General features: G+C 43.5%; 2 protein-coding genes across 2 annotated transcripts in view; one reads left to right on the top strand and one right to left on the bottom strand.

Moving 5' to 3' along the window:
• The window catches only part of LOC134983533 (zinc finger protein 585A-like), a 308,632-nt gene that overhangs the window by 191,243 nt on the left and 91,195 nt on the right, over nt 1–26,194 (top strand). The gene's annotated exons all lie outside the window — the stretch shown is intronic.
• Nucleotides 11,303–26,194, bottom strand: part of LOC134983541 (zinc finger protein 585A-like) — a 174,550-nt gene continuing 159,658 nt past the window's right edge. Inside the window, exon 6 of the mRNA XM_063949197.1 lies at nt 11,303–12,860. Coding sequence (XP_063805267.1) covers nt 11,569–12,860 — 1,292 coding nt within the window. The 3' untranslated portion in view covers nt 11,303–11,568. The remainder of the gene's footprint in view (nt 12,861–26,194) is intronic.

The raw sequence follows: 26,194 nt of genomic DNA, 5'->3' as shown, positions 1-26,194 counted from the left end.
TTTCCTGTGCTATTTAATTGCTATGTAGTATATGGTCTGATAATCTTTCCACTGCAGTGATCGCGCTGAGCGCCAAAAAAAGTGGGTCCCATGGACCCCTCACTTTTAAAAATTGGGGTCCTACCGGTCTTTTTCTGGGTCCCATCGCAATAAAGGTTCGTATTAATCTTAATCTTGTTTGGACACTACAAAAGTGTTGCAAGATGGGGGGATGGGGTGACAATGCTGCTGGGCTGTGTAGCATGCAGGACACCCTGCACCATAGGTGTAACGAGACATTTTGGTGCCCTTAGGCAGAAAGTGAATTAGTGTTCCACCTCCTAGCGTGAAAAGCACAGGCAGCGCACGCCGAAGGCGCGCTGCAAAATTTTAGGGGCGTGGCTTCATGGGGACAGGGTGTGACCACATAATAATGCCAATTCACATTACACCACACAGTAGTGCCGCTTATACACATTGCGCCAGGTAGAACCTCCTATGCACACTGCGCCAGGTATAGCACGTTATACACTTTGCGCCAGGTACAGCACGTTATACACTTTGCTCCAGGTACATCACGTTATACACATTGCGCCAGGTACATCACGTTATACACATTGCGCCAGGTACAGCACGTTATACACTTTGCGCCAGGTACAGCACAATATACACTTTGCTCCAGGTACATCACGTTATACACATTGTGCCAGGTACATTATGTTATACACATTGCGCCAGGTACATCACTTTATACACTTTGCGCCAGGTACAGCACGTTATACACTTTGGGCCAGTTAGAGCACGTTATTATACACATTGCGCCAGTTAGAGCGCTTTATTATACACATTGCGCCAGGCAGAGCACGTTACTATACACATTGCGCCAAGCAGAGCACGTTACTATACACATTGCGCCAAGCAGAGCACGTTACTATACACATTGCGCCAGGCAGAGCACGTTACTATACACATTGCGCCAGGCAGAGCATGTTATTATACACATTGCGCCAGGCAGAGCACGTTATTATACACATTGCGCCAGGCAGAGCACGTTATTATACACATTGCGCCAAGCAGAGCACGTTACTATACACATTGCGCCAAGCAGAGCACGTTACTATACACATTGCGCCAAGCAGAGCACGTTACTATACACATTGCGCCAGGCAGAGCACGTTATTATACACATTGCGCCAGGCAGAGCACGTTATTATACACATTGCGCCAGGCAGAGCACGTTATTATACACATTGCGCCAGGCAGAGCACGTTATTATACACATTGCGCCAGGTAGAGCACGTTACTATACACATTGCGCCAGGCAGAGCACGTTATATACATTGCGCCAGGCAGAGCACGTTATATACATTGCGCCAGGCAGAGCGTGAGTGTGGTACTACCCCGCTAGCCCAAGTGGCATTATACCATTGTGCAGATATGCCAAGGCAGTGCAAATAGAGGGTACTGCATACATGAATTTGCAAATATAGCTGATGGGAATCCACTTCTTGGCAACCAGATTTTAAGTTAGACACACACACACACACACACATTATAAACAAACATCGACACACACATGTATATATACAGACAATAACACAAGCTGCCCATCCCTGTTACCGGGTTAGCCGGGAACAGAGCTCTCTCCACTCCGCGTCTCCTGCCGCCCGCCCCCAGGCCCGCGCTCCATAGACACTGTGCCTGACAAAGCCGTCTCTCCTCTCCCCCCCGCCAGGTAATCACTGCTCCGTTATAGCCGCCGCACTCTGCTGTGTTGGGCCGTCTGTGAGGGGAAGCGGCAGCAATGTCTGTCAGTGACCGGGGGGGGAGGCTTGGGGCGGGGGGGGGGGGGGGTTCTCGGGGGGTAGCTCGCGGCAGAAATTGCAAGGGGACGGGGAGGCGGCACCAACCATGCGGCACCCTCCCTGTCTATCAGTGACGGCAGCGCAGCACCATATGGAAGGGGACGGGGAGGCGGCACCAACCATGTTCCACCCGGGCTCACGGCAGCGCAGCATCCATTGGAAGGGGACGGGGAGGCGGCAGCGACTATGCTCCGCCCTCCCTGTATATCAGTGACCCGGGAAGGGGGGCGGCTCATGGCAGCGTAGCATCAATTGGAAGGGGACGGGGAGGCAGCATGAGGATTTACTGATGGTGGTGTGCAGCGCTCGTCACAGCGCGTCCTGCGGGACCCGCTGATTTTTGAAAACCGGGTCCCTTACTGCTTATAGCGCGTAAAATATGCGCTATAGCGAGTATTTGCGATCACTGCACTGTTACGTTTCATAATACCTTTTTAGAATGTTTGGGTGTTCAGGCAAAGCATGACTGATTCATCTAACATCCTGTTGCTCTTATAACGGTGTTGGTAGAACCTACATTGGATATCAGGCCATGTTCTTGGCCTTTACCTCCTTTGGATACATTGGTTACATTGAGATTTGGTATTTCTTTGTACAATTGTTACTATGATGACTAGATTTTGCCTCTCGTATGGCTACTTGGGGTAGTCTGTGGGTTTCCCTTTCAGGCCCGACCGCCACCTTTTTCTACTTTTCTGTCACGGTAGCCTGGTGACGGAATCTCTAGCTCCTTTATGAACGCTATTTCTTTTTGTCTCCCATTTTTGTTCCCTATTTTATATTTTCTGTCTGATAGATTTGAAGTATGCACACACCCTATAGACTCTACTTGACTTTACACAGATGATCCTAGATGTTTCATTCCATGATCTGATCTCTCTCTATCATGGTGAAGTTTTTAAGTCTTAATGTAAGAGGTCTTAATTCACCTCATAAGAGACGTCTTTCACTAAAATATTTCGCTGACCAGAAGGCGGCGGTGGTAGCCATTCAGGACCCGCATGTTCCATTGCACTCTCCCCCTCAGTTTACCAATAACTACCCAGCATGCTATATCTCCTGTGGTGTAGCCATCCTTTCCCATAGATCCTGCCCCTTTCACCTGGACAGCAAGTGGGTGGATTGCAATGGTAGATATTGGATTCTAGTTGGGAAAATTCATTATAAATATGTCACCCTCACTTCTCTCTATGGCCCTCATCCCAGACAGCCCCGATTTCTTAAATATTTTTTTTTCAAAAGCTACAAGAAATTGCACTTCTCCTTATGGGAGATGTTACTCTTGCTCCTGTCCTCATCTTGATAGATCCTCCACTACTGATGAACAGACCATTAATGCCGCACGTTCCTCAGCTTCCTCATGCTCCCTTTATTAGCTGAATATGACCTCTATAATACTTGGAGAATTAGACATCCAGGTGTGTGTGATTATACTTATTACTCTGCTGTACACAGGTCATATTAGAGAATAGACCTTCTTCTAAGTCATTACAATTGATCCCTTACATTCATATATTTCAATATAGGGTGATATTAGTTACTACTTTTTAGATGCCATTTTGTCCATGTGTAACTCTATTCTGTATACGTATGACCTTATTACTTTATTTATGTAATTTTATCATGATTAGTGCTTAAGAAACCAGTTAGAAACATAGATCCACAGTTGTCTTCTACCTTTGACCTATTGTGAAGGACATAGTGAGTGGGAAGAATGGCCTTCATTCCGAGTCGTTCGCTCTGTAAATTTCTTCGCATCGCAGTGATTTTCCGCTTAGTGCGCATGCGCAATGTCCGCACTGCGACAAGTAATTTTGCTATGAAGATAGTATTTTTACTCACGGCTTTTTCTTCGCTCCGGCGATCGTAGTGTGATTGACAGGAAATGGGTGTTACTGGGCAGAAACAGGCCGTTTTATGGGCGTGTGGATAAAAACGCTACCATTTCTGGGAAAAACGCGGGAGTGGCTGGAGAAACGGAGGAGTGTCTGGGCGAACGCTGGGTGTGTTTATGACGTCAAACCAGGAACGACAAGCACTGAACTGATCGCAGATGCCGAGTAAGTCAGAAGCTACTCTGAAACTGCTAAGAAGTTTGTAATCGCAATATTGCGAATACATCGTTCGCAATTTTAAGAAGCTAAGATACACTCCCAGTAGGCGGCAGCTTAGCGTGTGCAATACTGCTAAAATCGCCTTGCGAGCGAACAACTCGGAATGACCTCCAATATACACAGCTTTTAGGCTGGCTGATTATAATAGATATATGTTCCAATTATCAGCATCTCAGATGGAAACTGTCTAGTAAGATGTTTGGGGTATTGTATACATAAGTAGGTGAAAGGGGACAGTTGTCCAGGATAAGATAAATTATGTTATACTGAATGACTACTGCACCCAGCATCACAGACCTGAATGTAATACCTGGTAAGACAATGTTAGTGTATCCTTGCATAGTATAAAGCCTAGAGACTTACACATATCAGGTTAGTTCTGATTGAATTTACTTCTGTCTACAGCAGATACAGACTTCTATAAACCCACCTTAGTTTAATAAAGAGGGACCCTGAGGGCGACTGAACTATATTGTTTAAACTACTTCATCGATGACCATCATCTGGGACAGATCATGAAACATCTGAGATAAGAGCTGATTATTCTAATTTGTTCTTGCTATTACTGTAACTGAGTATAACTTGTTATTTGCAGGTTCTCATTGTTGTAACTTAGAGAAATAAATGCTTATCCTTTATGAAATGTCCTGTGTCAGTCTCCATATTTATCACATTGTATCCCAGAACCTGGTCGCTTGATTATTCTACCGACAGTAATTTCATGGTCTGATCACACCCCTCTGATAGGGTCCTGGTCGCCTTTTCCCACTACTCCTCCTTTACCACCTTGGAGATTGCAGGATTATATATTAATGGATGCTGTAGGCACCAGAATTTTGCAAGAGGCCCTGTCCTTCTACTTAGATGTGGACGCTCCTGAAGATTCTTCCATTAGGAACCATTGGTGTGCCCTTAAGGCCATGGATCAGAAGCCAGAGAAGGGCGTCATCCAAGTGCCAGGGGACAGGTAATCAGCAGGGAAGGTGCAGGATTCTGAATGCTGGTTCCCATACACAAGCTCAATAAATGTATTATATACCTAAGACGACGGTAGCAAGACTCAGATGCTGCCAACTCAGTAACAGGAGCCGATCATTAGCCAATTCGCCGAGGCCGGCTGTTACAGGAGCATGTGGATACATGACAGGGGCTGCACCAGATATTTCCTAAGCATTGTGTCACGTGGCATGAGGAACCCCGAGCCTGTGCCCCAGCAAGCAGCCACACCATGCCAGAAATATATGTAGTTATGGTAGACTTACCGTCGACAATTCTAATTCTCCTAAGTCCACAGTATCCACAGGATATACATTTGGGATATGAGGTAGCATCAGTGCATTGGTACCAACGATCAAAGGCTTTCAGACTTCCAGAATGCAATGGGCCAGTCCCCTAAATCCCCGCCTCCTGGCTCAGGCAATTCAGTTCTTTTCCAAAGCTCAAGGCAGGAGCATCAAAGAAAGACCTAATCAGGTGAGAAGAACACACATGCACACCCTTCTGTACAAGAAGGAAGATGTTAGTAGGTGAAAGGATCCTCAAATCAGGTGCATCAGGGTGGGATCCCTGTGGATACTGTGGACTAAGAAGAAATAGAGTTATCAACGGTAAGTCTACCATAACTATTATTTCTCATGCAGTGTCCACAGGTTATCCACAGGATAACATTGGGATATCCTAAAGCAAATTTAGTGGTGGGGAGGCTCCTGATTGGACAGGAGAATCCTTCGCCTGAATTCAGCGTTCTGAGGTATCAAAGGCATAATGTATAATGAATGTGTTAATGGAAGACCATGTGGCTGCCTTACATATCTGTTTAGCTGAAGCACTACGTTGTGCTGCCCATGATGTACCTACCTTACGTGTAGGGTGAACAGACATATTAGCCGGAATAGGGAGTTCAGCTTGAGAATATGCTTCTGAAATCGTCATCTGAAGCCACCTCGCCAGTGTCTGCTTGTAAGCAGTCCATCCTCTCTTGTAAATCCATAGAGAACAGAGAGTGTCTGTCTTTCTGATGGCACTGATATGATCCACGTAAATCATATAGGCACGAACTATGTCCAATGATACATATTCCACAGAAAGGTCCGGCCCTTGGAAGGCCGGGACAACAATTTCTTTGTTAAGGTGGAATTTAGACTCCACCTTAGGAAGATAACAAGATTTGGTTCTAAGAACCGCTTATCTGGATGAAAAATCAGAAAAGGAGCGACATAATAATGCCCCTCAATCTGACACTCTTCTAGCTGAAGCAGTAGCCAGTAGAAAGAGAGCTTTAGCTGTCCACCATTTATGATCCACCTGCTGTAGTGGTTCAAATGGAGCAACTTGAAGTGCCTTTAGGACTAAACTTATATCCCAAGGCACTGCAGGGTGGTTGGATGTGAAGCATTCCCTGGAAGAAAGTGCACACATCCTGTAGGTTAGCAATTTTCTTTTGGAACCATACAGACAATGTTGACACCTGATCTCTCTAGGAAGCCACCCGTAGACCTTTATCCATTCCTGCCTGAAGGAATGTTAGGACTCTGGAAACTCTGAAAGACCTAGGGTAAAATTTCCGGTCAGTGCACCACTGAATATAGGCTTGCCATATTCGGTGATAAATGCGAGCGGAGGATGGTTTCCTTGCTTTAAGCATTGTTTGAATTACCTGTTGTAAGAATCCTCTTGCTTTCAGAATGGAAGTCTCAAGAGCCACGCCGTCAAAGACAGTTGATCCAGGTGCTTGTAATAGCAAGGACCCTGAGACAGTAGATCTGGATGTTGAGGAGTAGAAATGGAGCATCCATCGATATCCTCTGCAGATCTGCGTACCAATGTCTTCTGTGCCAAGCCGGAGCTATTAGTATCACGGCGCCCTTTCCCTGTTTTGCATCACCCTGGGAAACAGGGCGATCAGTGGAAACACATAGGCCAGACGAAATTCCTATCTCACTGACAGGGCATCCACAAAGGTTGTCCTGGGATCCTTTGTTCTTGACCCGTATGCGTGAACTTTGTTGTTCTGACGGGACGGCATGGCATGAGATCTATCTTCAGTAACTCCCACTTGTCTACCAGAGTGTGGAAGAACTCGGGGTGTAAATCCCATTCAAAAGAAGAGAATAGTTTACACCTGCGCTGGACAATGAAGGCAGCAATCAAGAATCTCTTCCAGTGTTATGAAGACTGGAAACAACAGGGAATATAATGCAAAAGAGGGGGATACTGTCATGCGCCAAACAAAGAAGGGTACCAGATACTTATAATACGAAATGTCCTTGTATGATGTTGACGGTTTCCGTTTCTTATTTCTTTATAACTCGCGAATATACAGTCTCTTCCCAATGGATGACCATATGTAAATAGAAAATATAGAAAGAAAATCCAATGTGTAGTAGACTCCTCAAATGTCAAATGAATAATGGGGAATGGAGATAAATCCAGCAGAAATCTTTTACTTTGTGAACATGAAATGGATATTACGGGACCACCAGAAACGTGAGACGGTCAGAGAAGATTGATGCTCACTCATAAGCTTACATCAGACAGCAAATTCCATGCTTATAAAGGTATCGTTGCTTCATATATTCAAAATCTTTCACACTTAAAAGATCAGGAGAATATCACGCTTACACGTGTGCTTACTTGAGACAAGTTGTATATGGTCATGTAGCTGTTTCTTTATCTCCCCCACACGGTCAACGTCCATGAATTTAAAAAAACAAATAAAAAATACCAATGTGTAGTATTTCATTATAAAATATAGTATAAAATGTGGGTGCAGGTGAGACAGAACCCCCACTCCGTGAGCAGTGTGTGTAACAGGACCACCCGAGGTGTGCAAAGGATATCATTCTATAAATGCTCACTCTCAAGTTTATACAGCCATATCTCTCAGGCTTTACAAAAGATTAGTTCTTTATAGGCTGATAAGGTAACTAGCCAGGCTTACACATAAGCTTACTTGAAACTGATGTTGTAAATTCCCGTAGCGGTTTCTTTTCCACAGAGGTAACGTAGCTCCCAAAAAAACAACCATATAGTGATAAAAACGGTATTTAATGGGTATAAATATATAAAACACACAGGCACACCAAAATGGCCTGACTTGGGTCAATGGAAACAAAATCACAGCTGAGCGGATAAATAACAAAAAGGGCCCATCTATTCTCACCACTCTGCTGGATGCCACAAGTACAGGTCTGGGTGTCCAAACAACCACCCCACCAACGCGTTTCGACTGCTTTAGTCTTTCTCAGGGTGATGGTGTGTGTCAGATCCCAGAGCCATCTATTTAAACTCTGTATAGTCCCGCCCACTCCTAATTCAATTAGGCAGATACATATATTACTTTGGAAAATGAGGATAATCCATAAACTAAATGTACATTTTGACCATTGAAGTTTGGTACAGTCACCATTTGATATGTAATAAACAGTCACATTGTACAATTTCCATGGCATTAATGATGTTTACTTCTGTTTTTTCGGGTTGTCATGGCAACCATAACCACTGGCCAATGAATGTCAGAGGATTTAAGCCTATGACCAGGGCCAATGTGTCCGCTCCAAAGATATCTAAATGGGACGTGCTTTCAATTAAATAACTAAGCCAATGAGATTCGGCCCACCAGGTGACGCACTTCCCTTCCCATGCGTTCCACTAGTGCCCGTATGTTACGTTTTTACGTTTCAAACATCAAAATGGGATCGCCTGTGATTCGCATCTCCTTAATATGCGTTCCACCGGCTCAAAGGAATATGGCTGTGCGTTCCAAAACGTTGGAATATTTTACAATAGTGAATAATAAGGATTACCCCTAATTGTTATAGACCATTTTTTCTTAGATGATTTTATATACCTACCGGTAAATACTTTTCTCGTAGTCCATAGAGGATGCTGGGGTCCATATTAGTACCATGGGGTATAGACAGGTCCACCAGGAACCATTGGCACTTTAAGAGTTTAACAATGTGGGCTGGCTCCTCCCTCTAGATTTTACTAAAAGAGCTCTGTAGAGCTCCCCTAGCTGTGACCGGCTCCTCTGGGCTCATTTTCTAAACTGAGTCTGGTAGGGAGGTCATACAGGCACGTGGAGGCCACACACACTACTGAGCCTCATTTTGACTTGTTTTAAGGACATTACATCAAAGTTGGATCATCCTGTAGTGTGTTTTTCCACTTTAATTTTGAGTGTGACTCCAAATCCAGACCTCCATGGGTTAATTAATTTGATTTCCATTGATCATTTTTGTGTGATTTTGTTGTCAGCACATTCAACTATGTAAAGAACAAAGTATTTAATAAGAATATTTAATTCATTCAGATCTAGGATGTGTTATTTTAGTGTTCCCTTTATTTTTTTGGAGCAGTATACTTTACTCTGCACAACATGGATAAATATCCTTTAAAGCACAGAAATAATTCAAGTTACATTATAGTATTGCAGGTAAGTAAAACAGATTCATATCATGAGAGCCAAAACCCTATGGGGGCCATTCAGACCCAGCCGCAATAGCTGCCCGCAGCAGTTTGCTGGTGGTGGCAATATGCACATGCGCAGACACACACATTGTGGCCGCATCCCTGAGACGTGAACGCGGGCGGGACAGGACCATTTACCAGGGGCTGTGTGATGTCACATCTGCGATCATCTCTGATTAACCCCCTATAAGCTTCCAGAGTGCACCTCATATCTCATCTTTTCCAAGTTACCACAAATGATGAGATCGGTAGCAGCATTACTTTCAGGATTATTACACAGAACACACATAAAGGCTGACACAGCAAATAACAGTAACACATACAAGGGATTAATTATAAATAAGGAAGCATAATCATTAAGTCTAATTATCAACTGGTTCTGTGCGGGACCCATACCTCTTTACTGCCTCCAGCAGCCCCTGGTACTGTACTGTGACCATCAGCCCTGTCTCCCCCCACTACTGCCACCTGCTTTGTCTCCTTCCACTACTGCCACCATTCTGTCTCCCCACACAACTGCCACCCACCCCATATCTCCCACTACTACCACCCTGTCTCCTTCCACTACTGCCACCACCCTGTCTCCCTCCACTACTGCCACCCATCCTGACTCCTCCCCACTACTGCCACCACCCTGTCTCTTACCACTACTGCCACCACCCTGTCTCCCCACACAACTGCGACCGGCCCCGTCTCCCCCCACTACTACCACGTCTCCTTCCACTACTGCCACCACCCCATCTTCCCCCACTACTGCCACCACCCTGTCTCCCCAAATGCCACCCGCCCCTCCAGCTACTGCCACCCACCCCACCCCACTACTGCCACTGCCCTGTCTCCCCTGACACCTTAGCGCTGCTTGGGGACAATATTACCCACAGACAGTGCCTCCGGCAGCCCCCGCTACAGCACTACTGCCACTGCCCTGTCTCCCCCCACTACTGCCACCCGCCCTGACTCCTTCCCACTACTGCCACCACCCTGTCTCCCCACACAACTGCCACCCACCCCGTCTCCCCCCCACTACCACCCTGTCTCCTTTCACTACTGTCACCACCCCATCTCCCCCCACTACTGCCACCGCCCTGTCTCCCCAAATGCCACCTTCCCCTCCAGCTACTGCCACCAACCCCGCCTCCCCCCCATTACTGCCATTGCCCTGTCTCCACTCTGACACCTTAGCGCTGCTTGGGGACAATATTACCTATAGACAGTGCCTCCGGCAGCCCCCGCTACAGCACTAGTGCCACCACCATGTCTCCCCTTCTCTCATCTCAGAACTTCTTGGGGATTCTTTGTACTGCTGGTAACAGTCCTTCATCTGCAGGTGGAAGAAAGCAGGGCAGTAAGGAGGCAGGAGCTGCTTCTGGTACCATGGACCCTGGTCATGTAGGGCTGGGAAAGTCGGTAAGATTATATAATAGTCACCATCTTACAGGCAGCCAGTGAAGGGAGCAGAGAATGGGTGTTATGTGGCAGGAAAGGGCTGGTTAGGTAACAGCCTGGCTGCTGCATTCTGTACAAGCTACAAGCGGTGCAATTCTTTTGCTGGGAGACCCAGGTAGAGGACATTGCAGTTGTCTATGCGTGATGATACAAGTACACGTATGACTGTAGGTAGATCTTCTGCGGGAATAAAGTGCTGGAGTCTGGCTATGTTCCTCAGATGAGGATCTGATTGTGGCAGATACCGATGTCTCACTCCACCATCCAGGACACCAAGATTGCACACAGGATCAGCATTTTGTAACTCTGAACCCCCAAGCGCAAGTCTAGTTGGTTTGCAAAGCTGAGCTGTAGCCCTGCCCTTTGTTGGTGAGCTTCTATCACAAGGACCTGTTTCACCAAGACTGAGTCACAATCAACTGGCATTATCCACACTTGGAGCTCAGCTAGACAACCATTTAGGATTGTTACTGGGTTCTCAGTACCTGGAGCAAAAGACAGGTCATCGGCGTAGCAGTGGTAGAGGATGGCATGCCATCTGATTATTTCACCCAGTGGTAACATGTATATTGCAAAAAGCATAGGAGATAGGATAAGAACCTTGAAGAACAACGCATGGCAATGATGAGAATACTCCAGAAGATTAAAATGGTTCCTCACCTGAGTGATGTTTATTGTGTGCAAGAGCTGATTTATTTCTCAGAGTATAGAAATGGCCTCTCACCTGTGTGAGTTCGCTGATGTCTAACAAGATGTGATTTATTTGTAAAACATTTCCCGCACTCAGAGCAAGAAAATGGCTTCTCACCTGTGTGACTTCTGTGATGTATAACAAGATCTGATTTCTGTGCAAAACATTTCCCACACTCAGAACATGGAAATGGCTTCTCACCTGTGTGACTTTGCTGATGTGTAACAAGTTGGGATTTCCGTGTAAAACATTTCCCACACTCACAGCAAGAAAATGGCTTCTCACCTGTGTGACTTCTCTGATGTGTAAGAAGATATGATTTCTTTGTAAAACATTTCCCACACTCAGAGCAAGAAAATGGCTTCTCACCTGTGTGACTTCTGTGATGTATAACAAGATCTGATTTCTGTGCAAAACATTTCCCACACTCAGAACATGGAAATGGCTTCTCACCTGTGTGACTTCTGTGATGTACATCAAGATCTGATTTGTGTGTAAAACATTTCCCACACTCAGAACATGGAAATGGCTTCTCACCTGTGTGACTTCTGTGATGTATAACAAGATCTAATTTCTGTGCAAAACATTTCCCACACTCAGAACATGGAAATGGCTTCTCGCCTGTGTGACTTCTGTGATGTATAACAAGGTCTGATTTCCGTGTAAAACATTTCCCACACTCACAGCAAGAAAATGGTTTCTCACCTGTGTGACTTCTGTGATGTCTAACAAGATGTGATTTCCGTGAAAAATATTTCCCACACTCAGAACACGGAAATGGCTTCTCACCTGTGTGGCTTTTCTGATGTCTAACAAGATGTGATTTCCGTGAAAAACATTTCCCGCACTCAGAGCAAGAAAATGGCTTCTCACCTGTGTGACTTCTGCGATGTCTAACAAGATGTGATTTCCGTGGAAAACATTTCCCGCACTCAGAGCAAGAGAACAGCTTTTCACCTGTGTGACTTCTGTGATGTATAACAAGATCTGATTTGTGTGTAAAACATTTCCCACACTCAGAACATGGAAATGCCTTCTCACCTGTGTGACTTTTCTGATGTGTAACAAGTTGTGATTTCCATGTAAAACATTTCCCACACTCAGAGCAAGAAAATGGCTTCTCACCTGTGTGACTTCTGTTATGTATAACAAGATGTGATTTCGATACAAAACATTTCCCACACTCAGAACATGGAAATGGCTTCTCACCTGTGTGACTTTGCTGATGTGTAACAAGTTGTGAATTTTGTGTAAAACATTTCCCACACTCAGAACATGGAAATGGCCTCTCACCTGCCTTAGCTGGCTGATGGGTAATAAGCTTTGTGTTCTGTGTAAAACATTTGGCATCTATAGAACACGGAAACACTGTATCTACTGTCAGAGCTGTAACAGATGCACCAATATCAGAGTGATCAGGAGAACATTTCCCAGGATCAGGGGGATCAGCTGATAGAGCTGGATGTACAATTGGGGTAATGGGATTATCTCCAGGAGAATCCTGTATACTGTCATTATCTCTTATTTCACAATCCGGGGATAACATTAGATGTCCTTCTGAGATATTCCTGCTTGTGTGTCCATCTGCTGGAAATAAAATACATTATGGAAATGTGACATTTCTGTAACAATATTAATCTTGTAAACAATAGGAGAAGACGACTCTCTGGGACACTTAATTGTAAATGTGTGTGTATAATAAAACATAACTTTTAATGAAGGCTTTATCATATTGTGTCTCAGACGATCATTGTGTCCACCCTCCTGAGAACACTCACAATAACAAATGTAATATTATAATAAGACTTAGATATATCTCTCTCTTGTACTGGTAACTAACCATGAAGTATAAATGGAGATGTAGTCACTCGCCAAGTCCTATGTCAGCACCAATGTAAAACAATGGATGGGGAACATATCGTATGAATTGGAGATTCTAGATGAACAATAACATCAGTCATATGAGCTGATGGATCAGAGAAATGTCTCCTAACGTTACTCCTGGAAGCATTGGTAAGGTAGCATTCCTATATGTGTGTGCTCATACGCTGGTAAGCCTGTACAAGTGTTACTCACCCTTATATAATGTATATTGCTACAGCAGAGTAGGTGTGGAACAAGGTATTTTACATGCAATACACCATATGATACCCCTGCAATCATCATCATCATCTGCTAGGTTATAATCTTCTTTCTCTTACGTCCTAGAGGATGCTGGGGTACATTTAGTACCATGGGGTATAGACGGGTCCTTTGGGAGCCACTGGCACTTTAAGAGTTTAATAATGTGGGCTGGCCCCTCCCTCTATGCCCCTCCTACCAGACTCAGATTAGAAAATGTGCCCGGAGGAGCCGGTCACAGCTAGGGGAGCTCCTAGGAGTTTTCTTAGTTTTTTATTTTCTAGAGATAGTTAGGTTACAGGAAGGCTGCTGGCAACAGCCTCCCTGCTTCGTGGGACTTAGGGGGAGGAGTAGGAACCAACTTCCTGAAGAGTTAATGGTTCTCTACTCTGCTGACAGGACACTGAGCTCCTGAGGGTGCTGATCGCAAGCCTACGAGGCGACTACTCACTCCCGCAGCATGGCCGCCACCCTCTAACAAAGCCAGAAGAAAGAAGAGTGGCGAGTACAGTGCCGGCTTCCCGGTTAGCGAGTCGCCGGCAGATATGGCGGCACAAGGGTGGGAGCACAGCTCTGACAGGCTGCGCTCCAGGAAGGCTCAGCAACACACAGTGTAGGCGCTTTGAGGGGCGTCCTGAGCCAGCGCGGATAAACCCTACACTGGTCACGCAGCTAACAGGGGCTAATCATCCTGTTATCACTAAAATCCTCAGGCCAGTATAAACAATTAGTGCGGGAAGCCGCGCGCCATTACAAGGGGCGGGGCTTCCTCTCAGCGGATCCAGCACTCACCAGCGCCATTTTCTCCCTGCAGATCATAGGAACTAGGACACTGACAGGGAGCGCTGCTCTCCCTATTAAGGTTAGTTAGTCAGCGCCTGGCTTTTATCATAATAACTGCCTACAGGGGCGCTGTGTGGCTGGCTCCTTATACTCTGTGACTCTCTGAAGGTACTCTGGGGGGAACTGTGTCTGACATTTTCCTGTGTGTGTGTGTGTGTGTATAACCACATTACCAGAGTGTGTATCTTCTCCTGAGGAGTCTATTCCATGTACTCAGGACTGCAATGTGCTGTCTCAGCCTTCTGAATCCGAACCCCCATGGGTGGATAATTTAAGGGGAATAAAATCCCAGATTTCAACAAGGATGTCACATACTGAGAAAGAGACGCAGGTTTTGAGAAAATCTGTAGTGGGTTTGAAGTATTCAGCTCCCACTACTTCATCTAAATCCCCAACTATATACCCCCAAAAAACGTACACTTGCCCAGATAATGCAAGCTGACACTGATACCGACTCTGATACAGGGGACGGTGATGGGGATATGCAGGGGTGGGGGAATGCATCCCTTGCTAAAGGGGTGCAGCTAATGACTGAAGCCATTAGGGATATTTTGCATATTTCTGAGAAGGTTCCGGAACAAGTAGAGGAATCTTATATTACAGTAAATAAGAAGTCCTCGCTTACCTTCCCTGCTTCTAAGGAGTAAAACTCCTTGTTTGAAAAATCCTGGGAAAACCCAGAGAAAAAATTCCAAATCCCTAATAGAATTCTCATTGCTTTCCCTTTCCCTGAAGAGGATAGGAAGAAGTGGGAAAACCGACCTATAGTAGACGCTTCTGTATCTAGGCTGTCTAAAAAGGTGGTTTTACCTGTCCCTGGTTCAACCGCCTTAAAGGAGCCGGCTGACCGCAAGATTGAGACTACGCTCAAATCACTATACACTGCTACAGGTGTGGCTTTAAGACCCACTATTGCTTGTGCGTGGATTTCTAAAGCCATAGTAAAGTGGTCAGGCATCTTACTAGAGGACTTAGATACTATGGATAGGAGTGACATTGACTTGTTTTTACATCACATACAGGATTCTGCAGGTTTCATGGTGGAGGCCATGAAGGACATTGGCCTGCTACTTCCATGGCTGTCTCGGCACGCAGAGGACTCTGGATACGCCAATGGGCTGCAGATGCAGAATCCAAGAAAAGTGTGGAGAACCTGCCATTCAAAGGTCAGGCACTATTTGTGGATGCATTGGATGCGTGGATTTCCACAGCGACTGCGGGTAAGTCGACATTTCTTCCCTCTGCAGCAGCCCCAGCTAGGAAATCTTATCCTACACCTACACTGCAGTCCTTTTGGACCGCAAAATTTTAAAAATCCAATCCCCCTCCCACCTTTTTTAGTGGAGGTCAGGGAAGATCCAAAAAACCTCACCAACATGTTCCCAGGAACAGAAACCAGGTTTTGCTTCCTCCAAACACTCAGAATGACAGTGGACCTCTCAGCCTGGAGATCAGACAGGTGGGAGCGACACTAAAAGATTTCAGTCACGTCTGGGCGTCATCATGCCTAGACCCCTGGGTGACGGATATTGTTACCCAGGGGTACAGACTGTAGTTTCAGGAACTCCCACCTCACAGATTCTTCAAATCAGGCTTACCAGCTTCGCTGACAGAAAGTGCTATTCTACAGGAAGCCATTCAAAAATTGGTACAAACAAATGTCATTGTTCCAGTTCCACCTCACCCAAAAACCAAGGGTTATTACTCAAACCTGTTTGTGGTACCAAAACCGGATGGTTCGGAAAGGCCTATATTGAACCTGAAGTCGTTGAACCCCCCCTACTTGAGGGTTTTCCAATACAAGATGGAGTCTCAGAGAGCGGTGATCTCAGGTCTGGAGGAGGGGGAATTCCTAGTATCCCTGGATATCAAGGATGCGTACCTTCACATTCTAATCCGGCCACCACACCAGGCTTATCTATGGTTTGCACTACAGGACTGTCACTATCAGTTCCAGACATTGCCATTTGGCCTCTCCACAGCACCGAGGGTGTTCACCAAGGTCATGGCGGAGATCATGCTCCTCCTACTCAAACAGGGAGTGAACATAATTCCATATCTGGATGATCTGCTGATAGAGGCATCTTCCAAGGAGAAGCTGTTGCAGAGTATTGCGCTCTCAACAACTACTCTGGGATCATGGGTGGATCCTGAACCTTCCAAAGTCACATTTGGAACCGACAAGAAGACTGCCCTTCCTGGGGATGATACTCGACATAGAAGTGCAGAGGGTGTTTCTACCACTGGAGAAAGCATTGGTCATCCAATCAATGGTCCGGGATGTCTTGAAACCTCCCCGGGTACCCGTTCATTGGTGCATTCGCCTTCTGGGGAAGATGGTAGCCTCCTACGAGGCTCTACAATACGGAAGATTCCATGCACGGTTCTTCCAGTTGGAACTCCTGGACAAGTGGTCGGGATCTCATCTTAACATGCACCAGCAGATATGCCTGTCAACGAAAGCCAGAAATTCACTACTCTGGTGGCTGCAAACTTCGCACCTGCTCGAGGGCTGTAGGTTCGGGATTCAGACTTGGATTCTTCTAACCACGGATGCAAGCCTCAAAGGTTGGGGAGTAGTCACCCAGGGGGAAAACTTCCAATGAAAGTGGTCAAGCCAGGAATTGGTCCTTCCAATAAACATTCTGGAACTAAAGGTCATATACAAATGGCCTTCTACAAGCGGCTCATCTTCTGCAAGATCGAGCCATTCCGGTTTAGTCGGACAACGTCACAGCGGTGTACTACATAAATAGGCATGGTGGAATGAAGAGCAGAGCTGCAATGTTAGAGGGAACAAGAATCCTCCTCTGGGCAGAAAGATACACACTGGCGCTGGCGGCGATCTTCATTCCGGGAGTGGACAGTAGTAATAGCACACTTTTCTGTCAAACAAGAAGTGACAGGTACCACGCCTACTCTCCTCCCAGTCTCCGCCTACTCTCCGCCTACTCTCCGCCCACTCTCCACCCATAACACTCCCCCCGAAACTCCCTATTTTACGCCCATTTTTAATATAAATTGAATATAAAAGTCATCATTTGATATCATTTGATATCAGTTTATAATGTAAATTGAATATAAAAGTCATCATTTGATATAATTTGATATCAGTTTTTTCATTAGTCATAGGGCGATCACAAAAGTCTCTTACAAGACCTGTGTTTTGTCAGATAAGACTAATAGGTTTGAAAAATATCCATAGTATGTCAAGCAGCACAGCTATTCGAAAAAAAATTATGAAAAAAAGGTATTACACAGTGTTAAATCCTGGTAGTTATTGCGGCATTGATAAATATTATAAGGCTAATATAGGGCAGGTTGAAAAAAAAAAGTTTTGTGTTTTAAAAGGACTTTTTTTCTTCTCCTTAGAAAGTCACCAGCCCTGGTGACTTGCTAAGATGAAAGAGGTCATGTGGCCTCTTTCTTCTTAACAAAAGGTCTTGTATACAACCCCCATTACCAGCGCTGGTGACTTGTTAAGAAGAAAGCCTCTTTCTTCTTAACAAAAGGTCTTGTATACAACCCCCATTACCAGCCCTGGTGACTTGCTAAGATGAAAGAGGCTTTCTTCTTAACAAGTCACCAGCGCTGGGTCGGGGGTGTATAGCAAGATTTATTTTCTTTTTTTCTTTTTAACAAGTCATTGGTGATGGGGTAGAGTGAGACTGGCTGTTTAAGATATGTGCTAGCCCAAACGACGTCCCCAGTGCCTTTGTGCAAAATTGACATTTGATATGACACATATTAAATAATATGTTGGTTTAGTCTTTGACGGCTTTGATAATCCATGCTAGTATTCAGTGTGCTTAGTTATTATTTATACATCTTAGATGTAAGACAGTTAATTATAAAGCACTTGATAAAAATAATAAAAGATTAGAAGTTCTTGAATTTTTTACTTACTCATAGGTTTGAAAAAAAGCAACAGTATGTCACGCAGCAATGCTATTCAAAAAATAAAAATAAATTTATTTTTTTATTTTTTAATATATACAGGATCAGGCATGTTATATACACAGTTAATATATAATATATACATGTCCAGACATGTCTAGGCAAATAACTTATGTTTGTTAAATATATCACAAAAGTCTCTTACAAGACCGGTGTTTTGTCAGATAAGACTAATAGGTTTGAAAAATATCCATAGTATGTCAAGCAGCACAGCTATTCGAAAAAAAATTATGAAAAAAAGGTATTACACAGTGTTAAATCCTGGTAGTTATTGCGGCATTGATAAATATTATAAGGCTAATATAGGGCAGGTTGAAAAAAAAAGTTTTGTGTTTTAAAAGGACTTTTTTTCTTCTCCTTAGAAAGTCACCAGCCCTGGTGACTTGCTAAGATGAAAGAGGTCATGTGGCCTATTTCTTCTTAACAAAAGGTCTTGTATACAACCTCCATTACCAGCCCTGGTGACATGCTAAGATGAAAGAGGTCATGTGGCCTCTTTCTTTTTAACAAAAGGTCTTGTATACAACCCCCATTACCAGCGCTGGTGACTTGCTATGAAGAAAGAGGCCACATGACCTCTTTCTTCTTAGCAATCATTTGATGCATTTATGGGCCTGTGGTGACATCTACTGGTATATATATAGTTGTACACTACTTGTTGAATATATTATGTGTGTGAACCATATTTTTATATTTTTTATTCATTTTTTAATATATACAGGATCAGACATGTTATATACACAGTTAATATATAATATATACATGTCCAGACATGTCTAGGCAAATAACTTATGTTTGTTAAATATATAATATGCAATATATTCACAAAAATACGTGTGAACCATATTTTTATATATTTTTTATTTATTTTTTAATATATACAGGATCAGGCATGTTATATACACAGTTAATATATAATATATACATGTCCAGACATGTCTAGGCAAATAACTTATGTTTGTTAAATATATAATATGCAATATATTCACAAAAATACGTGTGAACCATATTTTTATATATTTTTTATTTATTTTTTAATATATACAGGATCAGGCATGTTATATACACAGTTAATATATAATATATACAGGTTCAGACATGTCTAGGCAAATAACTTATGTTTGTTAAATATATAATATGCAATATATTCACAAAAATATCACCAGATCTTGTTTACATTTAACATTTAGAGCATATCATTTCTAATCATTTAACATTTAGAGCATATAATTTCTAATAAGTTGATAAAAAAATAAAAATAAAAAGTCTGCACAATTGTGGAGAAGTTATGTTAATTTTAAGAAAAATAATTTATTTGTACAATGACAAATGTGGGCTGTGGCATAGCACAGGGTGGTGACTGTGTCATTCCACAGGTCAGCTGAGTCATCAAAATTGTTGCTATATAGGTTGTGTCTCAACACTGTATGGACACATGAACTGAAAACACTCTGATGCTGTCGCTGTCTGTGAGGGATTGTTGAAATTGGTCACTGAGAAAACGGTAATTATGACATTTTACTTTATAAATAGAATCAACACTATCATGTGAATATTACTATTATTACTATCATTATTTTATTAATTGCATGGATTTTGTTTATTTATATATATATATATATATAACCTTCCAAGATGGCCTGGCACTCCTGCGGTCCCCTCCGCTGTGTTGCAACTGCTCCCGGTGCCCTCCTCTGAGAGACAATCCTCCAGTAAATATAGTAAGCAATGAGGCGGCACTCCGGAGTCTTTTTTGGTGTAGTTTAATGCAGTGTCTACGTTTCGGGGACGCAGCCCCTTCGTCAGGATACATGTGATTATCAAACATAAAGTGCTTAAATACCTTTGTGCAGTCTGTGTCACCCGTCGCCTCCAACCGCGCAGCCCGGTTTCCGGTCGCGTCCTCCCGGTCCCGCCGGAAGTGACGTCCCGCCGGTCCGTCCGGCATACGCGTTGTGGCTAGAGAGAAAATACCATGGCAACATGTAAACAATGTGTCAACTTACATGATTCACCATATATAGAGACAATTATTAAAATCCTAAACAATAACAACAGCTGTAGTGTACAAAAATCATACAATCTGACGCTCAGATATAAAACACATATAAATTCCTTACATCATCCGAGCGAATAAAGTGCAAATACAAATAAATAAAAAGCTGTGTTATTGTCTATTCACATAAACAAGCCAATATAGGCCAGTGCATTCATATAAAATACCATTTACAGTGCTGACATTTGTGTCCCTGTATAATCTGGATTAACATACATCTATCTTTTATTATGTATTATAGCTGTAAGGTCCCCTCCATCTCTAGGGGGCAACCTAACCATATCAGTGTCTTATTATAAAAAGCACCTCAAGTTAAGTGCCTCATTTAACCCTTTTGGGGCCTGTGTATTAAGTACATGGATCCAGTGTGTTTCTAATTGTAACAATTTTTTAGATCTGTCCCCGCCTCTGAGAGATTTGGGGACTTGATCAATAATTCTGTAACGTAATGTGGCCATATTATGTGGCTTTTTAGCAAAATGACGAGCCACCGGTTGGTCACTATCCCCTGTTTTTAATGCTTCCCGGATAGCAAATCTATGTTGCGCCATTCTGATTTTAAAGGCGCAGTCCGTTTTGCCTACATATGACAAGCCACAGGGGCAAGTCAATAAATAAACCACATACTTTGATTCACATGACAGAAAATATTTGATGGTGTATTGTTTCCCTGTATGGGGGTGCAAGAATTTGGTACCCGGTGTCATGTAACTACATGTGGTGCACCCCTTACACTTATAACACCCTGCTTTTTTACTTAGAAAGTGTTCTTTAGGAATGTGGAACTGAGATATATCAGTTTTTACGATGATATCTCGTATACTGCGATTTCTGGAAAAGCTCGGCAGTAGTTTAGATTGAAACACCTCCCCCAGCCCTTTGTCTGTAGCCACTATTGGCCAAATTTGCTTGGCTCGCTTGGTTAAATAGTGGCTACTAGTATTGAAACTAGTCACCCAGGGGAACCTGCCTTGTAGCTTTTTTTGAGGTTTTGGTTCTAACAACTCTTCCCTAGTACACTTCACAGCTCTTTTCCTGGCTGCTTTCAGCAAATTAATGGGATAGCCCCGTTCCAAAAATTTTAATGTCATATTCTGTAAAGCTTGTTCTTTCTCCAGTGGATTAGAAGTAATTCGGCAAACTCTCAGAAATTGAGAGAACGGTAAACTGCGGATAGTGGATTTAGGGTGTGAGCTGTCATATTTCAGCACATTATTCCTGTCTGTGGGTTTCACAAATAGTGATGTGCTGATCCTATTATTCTCAATGGTAATACAGACATCCAAAAAGTTGATGGTTTTAGCATCAATTGTTAATGTCAATTTAATAGGGCTATTAGACAAATTGTGTGCCTGCACAATTAACTCCAACTCCAACTATTGTTTAGGATTTTAATAATTGTCTCTATATATGGTGAATCATGTAAGTTGACACATTGTTTACATGTTGCCATGGTATTTTCTCTCTAGCCACAACGCGTATGCCGGACGGACCGGCGGGACGTCACTTCCGGCGGGACCGGGAGGACGCGACCGGAAACCGGGCTGCGTGGTTGGAGGCGACGGGTGACACAGACTGCACAAAGGTATTTAAGCACTTTATGTTTGATAATCACATGTATCCTGACGAAGGGGCTGCGTCCCCGAAACGTAGACACTGCATTAAACTACACCAAAAAAGACTCCGGAGTGCCGCCTCATTGCTTACTATATTTACTGGAGGATTGTCTCTCAGAGGAGGGCACCGGGAGCAGTTGCAACACAGCGGAGGGGACCGCAGGAGTGCCGGGCCATCTTGGAAGGTTGTATATGCCATTCATTACTCAGTTGGAGTCTAGATGGTAAAGGCCAAGGCACCGCATTAACCCCTAATAATACTTTTGGGATATCTCTCACCCGCACACCACGCAGGTGTTGTGACAGATTCCACTTTGCACGTGCACTGGACACTTTATTTATTTCTTGCACAGCACATCTGCACTTTACCATTTGACTATGGCTGACAACAGTGATCCCGTACTGGAAGGTACAATGCACTTTTTACAGTGTGATAATTCTGATACGTTAAGTTTCAGTGAAGCTGAAGCTGAAAATATTCTATTTAAAATCCCAGCGTTTGATGCAGAAATTAAAAGCAGTGGTGAAGATATTTGTAAAGAGCTGTTTAAGCTCCGCAAAAGGGAGATTGATTTCAAATATCATGGCATGACATTGTCGGATTATTACCGAGCCAAACAGATCCCTCGGGGATTTCGTGTGCACAATACTCCTACCATAGGGAGATATGATGTCACATTTTGTAAGAAATGGATCTCGGTGCTAAATAAATGTTCTATGGACTTACTGTTGTTGGTGATTGAGGAGTCGGCTAGAGAGATGAATATTGCTAAACAAAAAATAGCAGCTTTTGAACTAGAGCACAACATTACTGAAGCATCTCCACCAGAATGGCTCACTAAGCTAAATAATGATCTGGAAAAATACACGACAGATCTGATCAAGTTCAAAAAGCAAAAGTTGGTACGGGTACAGCAAGACTATACACAACATAAGGTCTATTTATGGCTTAATAGCGGCAACCCGAGACAACCGACACAGAACCAACATCAGTATAGGCGTCGACAACCGAGACAACAATATTCTAGCACATCAGCTAGCGAGATTGACGACATACCACCAAGGAATGGACAACAGCCCCAGGATGTCCCTTTAGGAGTGCGCACCAGGGCCATACTGGCAGGCCGAGAGGTGCGCCCACGAGGAGAGGGGGCCAGACGTGGCGCAAAGCAAGGTCCCAAATCCGGACCAAAACCACCAAGGAGGGGTCGCAACTAATCATCAATCTTTCATCCAAGGAACTGTCGCCTATAGAGATCCAAGTTCTAAATAAAGGACTTTCTTACATCCCTACGAGCTCAATAGATTCTCTACAATGGAAAGTAGAAAACTATAGGTTGACACGTTCCCTGAAATTAAAAGAATATTTTGGCAGAAAAGAGGGGGACTCTGACCAAGGGATACAGTCAATAATACCGACACAATTGAAGAAACTGAAGAAATCCACGTTTGATCCTGTCTCACAAAATTCTTCCATCCGCACCTTTAGTAGAATGATGGACAATCTACATGAAGAAACACATGTGAAATTATGCCCCAACATGTCCCGTGAGGAATCCGTGGCTCTGTCAGAGTTGGGTAAGAGACAAGACATCATATTTAGGAATGCGGACAAGGGAGGAGCCCTAGTGGTTCTTGACTTAGTTAATTACAAACAGGAATGTGAACGATTATTGTCTGATTCAACTACTTATGGGACATTAAGACAAGATCCCACAGAGACATTTAAGCGTGAATTAGATCATTTACTTAAAGAGGCAGTTGATCAGGGCAGAATTACTCAGTCTGTGAGCAATGCTTTAACTAGAGAGTTCCCGATTGTACCAGTGTTTTATATAATCCCTAAGGTACATAAAGATCCCCTGAACCCTCCGGGACGTCCAATTATTTCGGCCAGGGGATCTTTATGTGAACCATTGTCTGTATATTGTGATGCATTTTTACAACCTTGCATACAGAATACAAGTACACACTTGAAGGATACATCTATGTTACTTAGGAGATTTGAAGGTATGGGTGAACTGGCTGAACAGACTAGCCTCGCTTCCATAGACGTAACGAGCCTTTATACGTGTATACCACATGGAGCGGGGCTACAGGCTGTTAGAAGGCTGATCACTAACAATCCATTGTATAAGGGCCCGGATATTGAGTTTTTTCTGGCGTTGCTAGATTTCACCTTAACCCACAATTACTTTCTTTATGATAGAACATTCTTCCTGCAACGCACGGGATGCGCGATGGGATCGGCCGTCGCGCCATCCTTCGCCAATACATATATGTGGGAGGTGGAGTGTGATCTATTCTTACAGAATAGAAGTATCTCAGAAAGGATGAGCTTATATTGTCGGTACATAGATGATGTCCTCATCTTTTGGACAGGGGAACAGTCTGAGTTGGAGTTAATTGTGCAGGCACACAATTTGTCTAATAGCCCTATTAAATTGACATTAACAATTGATGCTAAAACCATCAACTTTTTGGATGTCTGTATTACCATTGAGAATAATAGGATCAGCACATCACTATTTGTGAAACCCACAGACAGGAATAATGTGCTGAAATATGACAGCTCACACCCTAAATCCACTATCCGCAGTTTACCGTTCTCTCAATTTCTGAGAGTTTGCCGAATTACTTCTAATCCACTGGAGAAAGAACAAGCTTTACAGAATATGACATTAAAATTTTTGGAACGGGGCTATCCCATTAATTTGCTGAAAGCAGCCAGGAAAAGAGCTGTGAAGTGTACTAGGGAAGAGTTGTTAGAACCAAAACCTCAAAAAAAGCTACAAGGCAGGTTCCCCTGGGTGACTAGTTTCAATACTAGTAGCCACTATTTAACCAAGCGAGCCAAGCAAATTTGGCCAATAGTGGCTACAGACAAAGGGCTGGGGGAGGTGTTTCAATCTAAACTACTGCCGAGCTTTTCCAGAAATCGCAGTATACGAGATATCATCGTAAAAACTGATATATCTCAGTTCCACATTCCTAAAGAACACTTTCTAAGTAAAAAAGCAGGGTGTTATAAGTGTAAGGGGTGCACCACATGTAGTTACATGACACCGGGTACCAAATTCTTGCACCCCCATACAGGGAAACAATACACCATCAAATATTTTCTGTCATGTGAATCAAAGTATGTGGTTTATTTATTGACTTGCCCCTGTGGCTTGTCATATGTAGGCAAAACGGACTGCACCTTTAAAATCAGAATGGCGCAACATAGATTTGCTATCCGGGAAGCATTAAAAACAGGGGATAGTGACCAACCGGTGGCTCGTCATTTTGCTAAAAAGCCACATAATATGGCCACATTACGTTACAGAATTATTGATCAAGTCCCCAAATCTCTCAGAGGCGGGGACAGATCTAAAAAATTGTTACAATTAGAAACACACTGGATCCATGTACTTAATACACAGGCCCCAAAAGGGTTAAATTAGGCACTTAACTTGAGGTGCTTTTTATAATAAGGCACTGATATGGTTAGGTTGCCCCCTAGAGACGGAGGGGACCTTACAGCTATAATACATAATAAAAGATAGATGTATGTTAATCCAGATTATACAGGGACACAAATGTCAGCACTGTAAATGGTATTTTATATGAATGCACTGGCCTATATTGGCTTGTTTATGTGAATAGACAATAACACAGCTTTTTATTTATTTGTATTTGCACTTTATTCGCTCGGATGATGTAAGGAATTTATATGTGTTTTATATCTGAGCGTCAGATTGTATGAATTTTGTACACTACAGCTGTTGTTATTGTTTAGGATTTTAATAATTGTCTCTATATATGGTGAATCATGTAAGTTGACACATTGTTTACATGTTGCCATGGTATTTTCTCTCTAGCCACAACGCGTATGCCGGACGGACCGGCGGGACGTCACTTCCGGCGGGACCGGGAGGACGCGACCGGAAACCGGGCTGCGCGGTTGGAGGCGACGGGTGACACAGACTGCACAAAGGTATTTAAGCACTTTATGTTTGATAATCACATGTATCCTGACGAAGGGGCTGCGT

Source organism: Pseudophryne corroboree (genome assembly GCF_028390025.1).
Source record: "Pseudophryne corroboree isolate aPseCor3 chromosome 3 unlocalized genomic scaffold, aPseCor3.hap2 SUPER_3_unloc_17, whole genome shotgun sequence".
NCBI lineage: Eukaryota > Metazoa > Chordata > Amphibia > Anura > Myobatrachidae > Pseudophryne > Pseudophryne corroboree.
Note: the sequence above shows the minus strand (reverse complement) of the source record. Positions and strands in the feature narration are given on the sequence as shown.